Consider the following 13,494-nt stretch of genomic DNA (forward strand, 5'->3'; position numbering starts at 1 on the left):
CTACCATTACAACGCAGTCATTACAACGCAACATCCCTTACAGCGCATGCCATTACAACGAAACCATTACCACGCATGACACTACAACGCATACAATTACAACTCATGTCATTACAACACAGTCATTACAATTCATACCATTACAACACATACCATTACAACACATAATACCCTTACACTATCCAACACTTACCCTACTGTTGCACCCCCTGGAGTTAGAATAGTAATTTTTACCCCTACACTATCCAACACTTACCCTACTGTTGCACCCCCTGGAGTTGAATAGTAATTTTTACCCCTACACTATCCAACACTTACCCTACTGTTGCACCCCCTGGAGTTAGAATAGTAATTTTTACCCCTACACTATCCAACACTTACCCTACTGTTGCACCCCCTGGAGTTAGAATAGTAATTTTTACCCCTACACTATCCAATACTTACCATACATGCAATGTAATGGGATGCGTTGTAATGGTATGCATTGTAAAGGTAGTATGCGTTGTAATGGAATGCGTTGTAAAGGTAGTTTTTAAAATTCGTTGTAATGGCATGCGTTGTAATGGAATGCGTTGTAATGGATGTTGCATTGTAAAAAATGCATTGTAAAGGTATGCGTTGTAAAAGTATGCGTTGTAACGTCATACATTCTCACCAGTGGTAACAATGACAAATATATATACAGCAAATAAAGACATCAATTTTGTAAATGCAATCCATTTAGAATTGTTAATGGATAAACTGATTGTAAAAAGGTACATGTAGAACAGTTAAGAAATCAGAAATAAAACAAATAAAAAGTGCAAAGGGTGGCTTTAAATTTGATGATAGATCTTCTGAGCGCGTTTCGGCGAACCAGGAGCCATCATCAGGAAAACCACAGTAAATAGTTTGAATTGAAAAAGGCACTGGAGCTGGTCGAGATATGATGGAGGTAACAGTCCAACTCACGCCTAAACATTTGACGTCGACATTTTAAGCAACGGAATCCCTAATCTAGTACTGATTGACCCTGGCATGGTTTGGAAATACAAGTTAAATGTAACTCCCTTTGCGGTTCTAACCAGCTATCCAATATTGGGTATCATTGCGTCATGTTTCAATCCCACATACAGATCCAGCATCACTAGAGTCTCCCGTTAAATATCTCAGGTTGGGCTGTTCCCTGCGTCATATCTCGACCAGCTTTGGCGCCTCTTTCAATTTAAACTATCAGCCCATTGACAATATTCTTATTATCAAGTATCTGTATTATATCTATGTGTGGACCGCCATCAATTGTGGTCCCGGTCTATGATTGATTGTGGCTTTACTGATGAAGGCACCTGGTTTGCCGAAACGCGCCTAGAAGATCTATTATCCTCACTGTGGTGGTACACCCCTGGCACGGACTTCACCGCAGTGGTACACCCCTGGCACTGCCGTCACTGTGGTGGTGCACCCCTGGCACTGCCGTCACTGTGGTGGTGCACCCCTGGCACTGCTGGCACAGCGGTGGTACACCCCTGGCACTGCTGTCACAGCGGTGGTACACCCCTGGCACTGCCGTCACAGCGGTGGTACACCCCTGGCACTGCTGTCACTGCGGTGGTACACCCCTAGCACTGCCGTCACTGCGGTGGTACACCCCTGGCACTGCTGTCACTGCGGTGGCACACCCCTGGCACTGCTGGCACAGCGGTGGTACACCCCTGGCACTGCTGTCACTGCGGTGGTACACCCCTGGCACTGCCGTCACTGTGGTGTACACCCCAGGCACTGCTGTCACTGTGGTGGCACACCCCTGGCACTGCCGTCACTGTGGTGTACACCCCTGGCACTGCTGTCACTCTGGTGTACACCCGAGGCACTGCTGTCACTCTGCTGGTACACCCCTGGCACTGCCGTCACTGCGGTGGTACACCCCTGGCACTGCCGTCACTGTGGTGGTACGCCCCTGGCCCTGCCGTCACTGCGGTGGTACACACCTGGCACTGCCCTCACTGTGGTGTACACCCCTGGCACTGCTGTCACTGTGGTGCTACACCCCTGGCACTGCTGTCACTCTGCTGGTACACCCCTGGCACTGCCGTCACTATGGTGTACACCCCAGGCACTGCTGTCACTGTGGTGGCACACCCCTGGCACTGCCGTCACTCTGGTGGTACACCCCTGGCACTGATGTCACTGCGGTGGTACACCCCGGGCACCTGGCACTGACGTCACTGTGATGGTACACCCCTGGCACTGCCGTCACTGTGGTGGTACACCCCTGGCACTGACGTCACTGTGGTGGTACATCCCTGGCACTGACATCACTGTGGTGTACACCCCTGGCACTGCCGTCACTGCGGTGGTACACCCCTGGCACTGCCGTCACTATGGTGTACACCCTAGGCACTGCTGTCACTGCGGTGGTACACCCCTGGAACTGTTGTCAAGGTGGCGATACACTACTGGCATTGCCGTCACTGTGGTGGTAGACCCCTGGCACTGCTGTCACTGTGGTGTACACCCCTGGCACTGCCGTCACTGTGGTGGTACAACCCTGGCACTGCTGTCACTGTGGTGGTACAACCCTGGCACTGCTGTCACTGCGTTGGTACACCCCTGGCACTGCTGTCACTGTGGCGTACACCCCTGGCACTGCTGTCACTGTGGTGGTACAACCCTGGCACTGCTGTCACTGTGGTGGTACACCACTGGCACTGCTGTCACTACGGTGGTACACCCCTGTCACTGCTGTCACTGTGGTGATACACTCCTGGCACTGCCGTCACTGTGGTGGTAGACCTCTGGCACTGCTGTCACTGCGTTGGTACACCCCTGACACTTCTGTCACTGTGGTGATACACTCCTGGCACTGCCGACACTGCGGTGGTAAACCCCTGGCACTGCTGTCACTGTGGTGATAGACCCCTGGCACTGCTGTCACTACGGTGGTACACCCCTGGCACTGCTGTCACTGTGGTGGTACACACCTGGCACTGCAGTCACTCTGGTGGTACACCCCTGGCACTGCCGTCACTGTGGTGTACACCCCTGGCACTGCCGTCACTGCGGTGGTACAACCCTGGCACTGCTGTCACTGTGGTGGTACACCACTGGCACTGCTGTCACTACGGTGGTACACCCCTGGCATTGCTGTCACTGCGGTCGTACACCCCTGGCACTGCCGTCACTGTGGTGTACACCCCTGGCACTGCTGTCACTGCAGTGGTACACCCCTGTCACTGCCGTCACTGTGGTGGTACACCCCTGGCACTGCCATTACTGCGGTGGTACACCCCTGGAGCTGCCATCACTCTGGTGGTCCACCCCTGGCACTGCCATCACTCTGGTGGTACACCCCTGTCACTCCTGTCACTGCGGTGGTACACCCCTGGCACTGCCCTCACTGTGGTGGTACACCCCTGGCACTGCTGTCACTGTGGTGGTACACCCCTGTCACTCCTGTCACTGTGGTGGTACACCCCTGTCACTGCTGTCACTGTGGTGGTACACCCCTGTCACTCCTGTCACTGTGGTGGTACACCCATGGCACTGATGTCACTGCGGTGGTACACCCCTGGCACTGCCGTCACTCTGGTGGTACACCCCTGGCAGTGCCGTCACTGTGGTGGTACACCCCTGGCACTGCTGTCACTGTGGTGGTACACCCCTGGCACTGCCGTCACTGTGGTGTACACCCCTGGTGCTGCCGTCACTCTGGTGGTACACCCCTGGCACTGCCGTCACTGTGGTACACCCCTGTCACTGCTGTCACTGTGGTGGTACACCCCTGGCACTGCTGTCACTGCGGTGTACACCCCTGGCACTGCCGTCACTGTAGTGGTACACCCTGGCACTGACGTCACTGTGGTGGCACACCCCTGGCACTGCCGTCACTCTGGTGGTACACCCCTGGCACTGATGTCACTGCGGTGGTACACCCCAGGCACCTGGCACTGACGTCACTGTGATGGTACACCCCTGGCACTGCTGTCACTGTGGTGGTACACCCCTGGCACTGACGTCACTGTGGTGGTACATCCCTGGCACTGACGTCACTGTGGTGGTACAACCCTGGCACTGCCGTCACTGCGGTGGTACACCCCTGGCACTGCCGTCACTGTGGTGGTACGCCCCTGGCCCTGCCGTCACTGCGGTGGTACACACCTGGCCCTGCCCTCACTGCGGTGGTACACCCCTGGCACTGCCGTCACTGCGGTGGTACACACCTGGCACTGCCCTCACTGCGGTGGTACACCCCTTGCCCTGCCGTCACTGCGGTGGTACACCCCTGGCACTGCTGTCACTGTGATGTACACCCCTGGCACTGCGGTCACTGTGGTGGTACACCACTGGCACTGCTGTCACTGCGGTGGTACACCACTGGCACTGCTGTCACTACGGTGGTACACCCCTGTCACTGCTGTCACTGCGGTGGTACACTCCTGGCACTGCCGTCACTGTGGTGGTAAAACCCTGGGACTGCTGTCACTGTGGTGGTACACCACTGGCACTGCTGTCACTACGGTGGTAAAACCCTGGCACTGCTGTCACTGTGGTGGTACACCACTGGCACTGCCGTCACTGTGGTGGTGCACCCCTGGCACTGCTGGCACAGCGGTGGTACACCCCTGGCACTGCTGTCACAGCGGTGGTACACCCCTGGCACTGCCGTCACAGCGGTGGTACACCCCTGGCACTGCTGTCACTGCGGTGGTACACCCCTAGCACTGCCGTCACTGCGGTGGTACACCCCTGGCACTGCTGTCACTGCGGTGGCACACCCCTGGCACTGCTGGCACAGCGGTGGTACACCCCTGGCACTGCTGTCACTGCGGTGGTACACCCCTGGCACTGCCGTCACTGTGGTGTACACCCCAGGCACTGCTGTCACTGTGGTGGCACACCCCTGGCACTGCCGTCACTGTGGTGTACACCCCTGGCACTGCTGTCACTCTGGTGTACACCCGAGGCACTGCTGTCACTCTGCTGGTACACCCCTGGCACTGCCGTCACTGCGGTGGTACACCCCTGGCACTGCCGTCACTGTGGTGGTACGCCCCTGGCCCTGCCGTCACTGCGGTGGTACACACCTGGCACTGCCCTCACTGTGGTGTACACCCCTGGCACTGCTGTCACTGTGGTGCTACACCCCTGGCACTGCTGTCACTCTGCTGGTACACCCCTGGCACTGCCGTCACTATGGTGTACACCCCAGGCACTGCTGTCACTGTGGTGGCACACCCCTGGCACTGCCGTCACTCTGGTGGTACACCCCTGGCACTGATGTCACTGCGGTGGTACACCCCGGGCACCTGGCACTGACGTCACTGTGATGGTACACCCCTGGCACTGCCGTCACTGTGGTGGTACACCCCTGGCACTGACGTCACTGTGGTGGTACATCCCTGGCACTGACATCACTGTGGTGTACACCCCTGGCACTGCCGTCACTGCGGTGGTACACCCCTGGCACTGCCGTCACTATGGTGTACACCCTAGGCACTGCTGTCACTGCGGTGGTACACCCCTGGAACTGTTGTCAAGGTGGCGATACACTACTGGCATTGCCGTCACTGTGGTGGTAGACCCCTGGCACTGCTGTCACTGTGGTGTACACCCCTGGCACTGCCGTCACTGTGGTGGTACAACCCTGGCACTGCTGTCACTGTGGTGGTACAACCCTGGCACTGCTGTCACTGCGTTGGTACACCCCTGGCACTGCTGTCACTGTGGCGTACACCCCTGGCACTGCTGTCACTGTGGTGGTACAACCCTGGCACTGCTGTCACTGTGGTGGTACACCACTGGCACTGCTGTCACTACGGTGGTACACCCCTGTCACTGCTGTCACTGTGGTGATACACTCCTGGCACTGCCGTCACTGTGGTGGTAGACCTCTGGCACTGCTGTCACTGCGTTGGTACACCCCTGACACTTCTGTCACTGTGGTGATACACTCCTGGCACTGCCGACACTGCGGTGGTAAACCCCTGGCACTGCTGTCACTGTGGTGATACACTCCTGGCACTGCCGTCACTGTGGTGGTAGACCCCTGGCACTGCTGTCACTACGGTGGTACACCCCTGGCACTGCTGTCACTGTGGTGGTACACACCTGGCACTGCAGTCACTCTGGTGGTACACCCCTGGCACTGCCGTCACTGTGGTGTACACCCCTGGCACTGCCGTCACTGCGGTGGTACAACCCTGGCACTGCTGTCACTGTGGTGGTACACCACTGGCACTGCTGTCACTACGGTGGTACACCCCTGGCATTGCTGTCACTGCGGTCGTACACCCCTGGCACTGCCGTCACTGTGGTGTACACCCCTGGCACTGCTGTCACTGCAGTGGTACACCCCTGTCACTGCCGTCACTGTGGTGGTACACCCCTGGCACTGCCATTACTGCGGTGGTACACCCCTGGAGCTGCCATCACTCTGGTGGTCCACCCCTGGCACTGCCATCACTCTGGTGGTACACCCCTGTCACTCCTGTCACTGCGGTGGTACACCCCTGGCACTGCCCTCACTGTGGTGGTACACCCCTGGCACTGCTGTCACTGTGGTGGTACACCCCTGTCACTCCTGTCACTGTGGTGGTACACCCCTGTCACTGCTGTCACTGTGGTGGTACACCCCTGTCACTCCTGTCACTGTGGTGGTACACCCCTGGCACTGATGTCACTGCGGTGGTACACCCCTGGCACTGCCGTCACTCTGGTGGTACACCCCTGGCAGTGCCGTCACTGTGGTGGTACACCCCTGGCACTGCTGTCACTGTGGTGGTACACCCCTGGCACTGCCGTCACTGTGGTGTACACCCCTGGTGCTGCCGTCACTCTGGTGGTACACCCCTGGCACTGCCGTCACTGTGGTACACCCCTGTCACTGCTGTCACTGTGGTGGTACACCCCTGGCACTGCTGTCACTGCGGTGTACACCCCTGGCACTGCCGTCACTGTAGTGGTACACCCTGGCACTGACGTCACTGTGGTGGCACACCCCTGGCACTGCCGTCACTCTGGTGGTACACCCCTGGCACTGATGTCACTGCGGTGGTACACCCCAGGCACCTGGCACTGACGTCACTGTGATGGTACACCCCTGGCACTGCTGTCACTGTGGTGGTACACCCCTGGCACTGACGTCACTGTGGTGGTACATCCCTGGCACTGACGTCACTGTGGTGGTACAACCCTGGCACTGCCGTCACTGCGGTGGTACACCCCTGGCACTGCCGTCACTGTGGTGGTACGCCCCTGGCCCTGCCGTCACTGCGGTGGTACACACCTGGCCCTGCCCTCACTGCGGTGGTACACCCCTGGCACTGCCGTCACTGCGGTGGTACACACCTGGCACTGCCCTCACTGCGGTGGTACACCCCTTGCCCTGCCGTCACTGCGGTGGTACACCCCTGGCACTGCTGTCACTGTGATGTACACCCCTGGCACTGCGGTCACTGTGGTGGTACACCACTGGCACTGCTGTCACTGCGGTGGTACACCACTGGCACTGCTGTCACTACGGTGGTACACCCCTGTCACTGCTGTCACTGCGGTGGTACACTCCTGGCACTGCCGTCACTGTGGTGGTAAAACCCTGGGACTGCTGTCACTGTGGTGGTACACCACTGGCACTGCTGTCACTACGGTGGTAAAACCCTGGCACTGCTGTCACTGTGGTGGTACACCACTGGCACTGCTGTCACTACGGTGGTACACCCCTGTCACTGCTGTCACTGCGGTGGTACACTCCTGGCACTGCAGTCACTGTGGTGGTAAAACCCTGGCACTGCTGTCACTGTGGTGGTACACCACTGGCACTGCTGTCACTACGGTGGTACACCCCTGTCACTGCCGTCACTGTGGTGGTACACCTCTGGCACTGCTGTCACTGCGTTGGTACACCCCTGACACTTCTGTCACTGTGGTGGTTGACCACTGGCACTGCCGACACTGCGGTGGTAAACCCCTGGCACTGCTGTCACTGTGGTGATACACTCCTGGCACTGCCGTCACTGTGGTGGTAGACCCCTGGCACTGCTGTCACTACGGTGGTACACCCCTGGCACTGCTGTCACTGTGGTGGTACACCCCTGTCACTCCTGTCACTGTGGTGGTACACCCCTGGCACTGCTGTCACTGCGGTGTACACCCCTGGCACTGCTGTCACTGTGGTGGTACACCCCTGGCACTGCTGTCACTGCGGTGGTACACCCCTGGCCCTGATGTCACTGCGGTGGTGCACCCCTGGCATTGCTGTCACTGCGGTCGTACACCCCTGGCACTGCCGTCACTGTGGTGGTACGCCCCTGGCACTGCTGTCACTGCAGTGGTACACCCCTGGCACTGCTGTCACTGCAGTGGTACACCCCTGTCACTGCTGTCACTACGGTGGTACACCCCTGTCACTGCTGTCACTGCGGTGGTACACTCCTGGCACTGCCGTCACTGTGGTGGTAAAACCCTGGCACTGCTGTCACTGTGGTGGTACACCACTGGCACTGCTGTCACTACGGTGGTACACCCCTGTCACTGCCGTCACTGTGGTGGTACACCTCTGGCACTGCTGTCACTGCGTTGGTACACCCCTGACACTTCTGTCACTGTGGTGGTTGACCACTGGCACTGCCGACACTGCGGTGGTAAACCCCTGGCACTGCTGTCACTGTGGTGATACACTCCTGGCACTGCTGTCACTGTGGTGGTAGACCCCTGGCACTGCTGTCACTACGGTGGTACACCCCTGGCACTGCTGTCACTGTGGTGGTACACACCTGTCACTCCTGTCACTGTGGTGGTACACCCCTGGCACTGCTGTCACTGCGGTGTACACCCCTGGCACTGCTGTCACTGTGGTGGTACACCCCTGGCACTGCCCTCACTGTGGTGGTACGCCCCTGGCCCTGATGTCACTGCGGTGGTACACCCCTGGCATTGCTGTCACTGCGGTCGTACACCCCTGGCACTGCCGTCACTGTGGTGGTACGCCCCTGGCACTGCTGTCACTGCAGTGGTACACCCCTGGCACTGCTGTCACTGCAGTGGTACACCCCTGTCACTGCCGTCACTGTGGTGGTACACCCCTGGCACTGCCATTACTGCGGTGGTACACCCCTGGAGCTGCCATCACTCTGGTGGTCCACCCCTGGCACTGCCATCACTCTGGTGGTACACCCCTGTCACTCCTGTCACTGCGGTGGTACACCCCAGGCACTGCCCTCACTGTGGTGGTACAGCCAGGCACTGCTGTCACTGTGGTGGTACACCCCTGGCACTTCTGTCACTGTGGTGGTACACCCCTGGCACTCCTGTCACTGTGGTGATACACCCCTGTCACTCCTGTCACTGTAGTGGTACACCCCTGGCACTTCTGTCACTGTGGTGGTACACCCCTGGCACTTCTGTCACTGTGGTGGTACACCCCTGGCACTTCTGTCACTGTGGTGGTACACCCCTGGCACTTCTGTCACTGTGGTGGTACACCCCTGGCACTTCTGTCACTGCGGTGGTACACCCCTAGCACTGCCGTCACTGTGGTGGTACACCCCTGGCACTTCTGTCACTGTGGTGGTACACCCCTGGCACTTCTGTCACTGTGGTGGTACACCCCTGTCACTCCTGTCACTGCGGTGGTACACCCCTGGCCCTGCCGTCACTGCGGTGGTACACCCCTGGCCCTGCCGTCACTGCGGTGGTACACCCCTGGCACTGCCGTCACTGTGGTACACCCCTGGCACTGCCGTCACTGTGTTGGTACACCCCTGGCACTGCTGTCACTCTGGTGGCACACCCCTGGCACTGCCGTCACTCTGGTGGTACACCCCTGGCCCTGCCGTCACTGCGGTGGTACACACCTGGCACTGACGTCACTGTGGTGTACACCCCTGGTGCTGCCGTCACTCTGGTGGTACACCCCTGGCACTGCCATCACTGTGGTACACCCCTGGCACTGCTGTCACTGCGGTACATCCCTGGTACTGCTGTCACTGTGGTGGTACACCCCTGGCACTGCCGTCACTGTGGTACACCCCTGGCACTGCTGTCACTGTGGTGGTACACCCCTGGCACTGCTGTCACTGCGGTGGTACACCCCTGGCACTGCCGTCACTCTGGTGGTACACCCCTGGCAGTGCCGTCACTGTGGTGGTACACCCCTGGCACTGCTGTCACTGTGGTGGTACACCCCTGGCACTGCCATCACTGTGGTGTACACCCCTGGTGCTGCCGTCACTCTGGTGGTACACCCCTGGCACTGCCATCACTGTGGTACACCCCTGGCACTGCTGTCACTGTGGTGGTACACCCCTGGCACTGCTGTCACTGCGGTACATCCCTGGTACTGCTGTCACTGTGATGGTACACCCCTGGCACTGCTGTCACTGTGGTGGTACACCCCTGGCAGTGCTGTCACTGCAGTACACCCCTGCCACTGCCGTCACTGTGCTTGGCATGTCTCCTCACTGATCATGTAGTTACACCTGCCTGGCAGGGCTTGCCCTGGCAGTGCTGCTCCCCTGATGGTAGTATCTGCCTGGCAGTATTGCCCCTGTGGTGGTGGCACCTGGCAGAGATGCCCCTGCGGAGGTGGCACCTGGCAGAGATGCCCCTGCGGAGGTGGCACCTGGCCGAGATGCCCCTGCGGTGGTGGCACCTGACAGAGATGCCCCTGCGGAGGTGGCACCTGGCCGAGATGTCCCTGCGGTGGTGGCACCTGGCAGAGATGCCCCTGCAGTGGTGGCACCTGGCAGAGATACCCCTCGGTGGTGGCACCTGGCAGAGATGCCCCTCGGTGGTGGCACCTGGCAGAGATGCCCCTGCAGTGGTGGCACCTGGCAGAGATGCCCTTGCAGTGGTGGCACCTGGCAGAGATGCCCCTGCAGTGGTGGCACCTGGCAGAGATGCCCCTGCAGTGGTCGTACCTGGCAGAGATACCCCTCGGTGGTGGCACCTGGCAGAGATGCCCCTGCAGTGGTGGCACCTGGCAGAGATGCCTCTGCAGTGGTGGCACCTGGCAGAGATGCCCCTGCGGGGGTGGCACCTGGCAGAGATGCCCCTGTGGGGGTGGCACCTGGCAGAGATACCCCTCGGTGGTGGCACCTGGCAGAGATGGTGGCACCTGGCAGAGATGCCCCTGTGGTGGTGGCACCTGGCAGAGATGGTGGCACCTGGCAGAGATGGTGGCACCTGGCTGCCACTCTAAACACCCTGTGCATTTCGCCCTCGCAGGTGTCTTGCAAGCAGCCCGGTGCTGGGGAGCACATGGCGGGGGTAGGGGTGAGGACCTGGGGGCGGCGGCGCAGGGGGCACCTACCTGAGGAGGCCGAGGAGCCGCTGGACGCGGCCATGCCCACCAGAGTCCAGGGGTGCCTATCCCATGGCCGAGCTCGGAGTGCGCTCCACGGCCGGGGCTCTGCACCCAGTCTGCCTGACAGGGGGCGGCCCTCCCCGCGACACTACCATGACAGCAGGGCCCTGGCCCTCCCACGGACGGGGGCCCTCCCCTCATCACTCCCACTGACAGTGAGCCCTCCTTTCACCCCTCCCACTGACATGGGCCCTCCCCTCAGACCTCCCACTGAGAACGGGACCTCCTTTCATCATCCCTCCCACTGACATGGGCCCTCCCCTCATCCCTCCCACTGAAAGTGGGACCTCCTTTCATCCCTCCCACTGAAAGAGACCCTCTCCTCAGACCTCCCATTGATAACGGTCCCTCCTTTCATCCGTTCCACTGACATTGGGGCCTCCTTTCAGCCCTCCTTTCATTCATCCCTCTCACTGACAGTGGGCCCTCCTTTCATCCCTTCCACTGACAGTGGATCCTCCTTTCCTCCCTCCCACTGACAACGGCCCTCCCCCCAGACCTCCCACAAACAGCGGGACTCATTTTATTCCTCCCCCTGATCGACGCCCTCACCTCAGCCCTTCCACTGACAGGGGGCCTCCTTTCATCCCTCCCACTGGCAGAGGTCCACCCCTCAGACCTCCCCCTGACAGCGGGCCCTCCTTTCATCCCTCCCACTGTTACTGACGGGTCCGCCCCTCAAACCTCACCTCATACCGCCCAATAACAACGAGCCCAGCCCTTGATTCCACCCACGTACAAGGACCCTCCATCTGCCCTCATAGTAAATGCGGGCACTCCTTTCATCCCTCCCATGCACTGGCAGTGGGGGCCCTCGTCTTGACCCCCCCCCCCCGCTCCCGAACCCTCCTCAGCCTTTCCATTGACAGTATTCCTCCACTCGCCCCTCCCACTCACGCATACCCTGTCTCACCCTCCCACTGACCACGCGCCTCCTCCCATTGACCGTGGCTCCTCCCATTGACCGTGACTCCTCCCCTCTCACACTCACAGCACCCACGCACCTTCAAAATACAAAAAATAAAAATTTATTTTTTGGGACGTCTCCGTGATTCTCTGTCTCCGAAAGAGGATACAAGTTACAAGAACCCTCCTCTGTCCCCCCCCCTGCAATAGAGGGGCATCGAGAGGGCGCCCTTATCGGTGATTGGCAACGCGAGAGAAGACCTGGAAATGTAAACTTAGCGCTACAAAGTGGCTTCATGCTACAAGCCAGCGCTATATAAAGGCATAACATGCTTACTATTAAGATGTAAGGTCTCTATCTGCTATAAAGAGGGTGTGTTAGATACACAAACAAATATTAACAAACACCCAGTGACAGTGTTGTGTAAAAACGAAACCCGACGTTTCTGTTTGTTTCTGCAAAATGCGAGGAATGCTGAGCGCGGAGGTTTCTCTTCTCATCAGGCTGGGCCTGGGTTTGCCCTCTCTTCTTGTCACTCCCCCCTCACTTCACCCTCACTTCAAGCGCCCACATGTGAAAAGATAAGCGCGCGCCGCGCACTGATGTACGGATTACAGAGGCTCGGCCGAGTGGCATATGCGCATGCGGAAGAAATATGCTAAGCATTCAGAGCTTCGTCTGCAGCTCGCGCCCCCCACTGCCTTATCAGCGCTGCCGATGACACAACCTACACAACTGCTAAGCATCACACTCCAACAGGTGTGACAATTCAGACTGTCCGAGGCCCCCAAAGCTATGAATGGCTTGGGCGACAGGAATCCGTTATTTTTAATATGTATTGAATGAATAAATCAACAGTTTTTCTGATCATCCAAATCATACAAACAGCGCCACCATGTGGCAGCTGTCATAAGAGACGGTGTTGACTACTAAGTGCCAGCGTGGAGCACCGGAAACCACCGGCTCAAATTAAGCAGGTAGTAGAGACCCCATGCGTATTCTTTTCCTCCCCTAACAGTTCAGACTACTAACATCTTATAATGCCCTTTCGAAAAACACAACCTTAAAAAACTTGACACACATCTTCATACACATGCCATCAAAAATTCGAATTGTTGAAAAGCCAGCTTTATTAGTCTTGTATATGCTTCTTAATGAAACACTGAAACTAGCATGTATTGCCTTTCTTGTATAGAGGGGCTCACATCAGGCCAGATCATTCAAACAATGGATGACATCGCAAACC

General features: G+C 58.4%; 1 protein-coding gene across 3 annotated transcripts in view; it reads right to left on the reverse strand.

Annotated features, from left to right (window-relative positions):
- CHN2 (chimerin 2) overlaps positions 1 to 11,429 on the reverse strand; it is a 461,718-nt gene extending 450,289 nt beyond the window's left edge. For all 3 annotated transcript variants that reach the window (XM_086942204.1, XM_086942203.1, XM_086942206.1), the window contains exon 1: positions 11,288 to 11,429. In XM_086942204.1, coding sequence (XP_086798330.1) covers positions 11,288 to 11,321 — 34 coding nt within the window. In that variant the 5' untranslated portion in view covers positions 11,322 to 11,429. The remainder of the gene's footprint in view (positions 1 to 11,287) is intronic.
- Positions 11,430 to 13,494: the final 2,065 nt, after the last annotated feature.

Source organism: Lissotriton vulgaris, chromosome 10 (genome assembly GCF_964263255.1).
Source record: "Lissotriton vulgaris chromosome 10, aLisVul1.2, whole genome shotgun sequence".
NCBI classification, from domain to species: Eukaryota; Metazoa; Chordata; class Amphibia; order Caudata; family Salamandridae; genus Lissotriton; species Lissotriton vulgaris.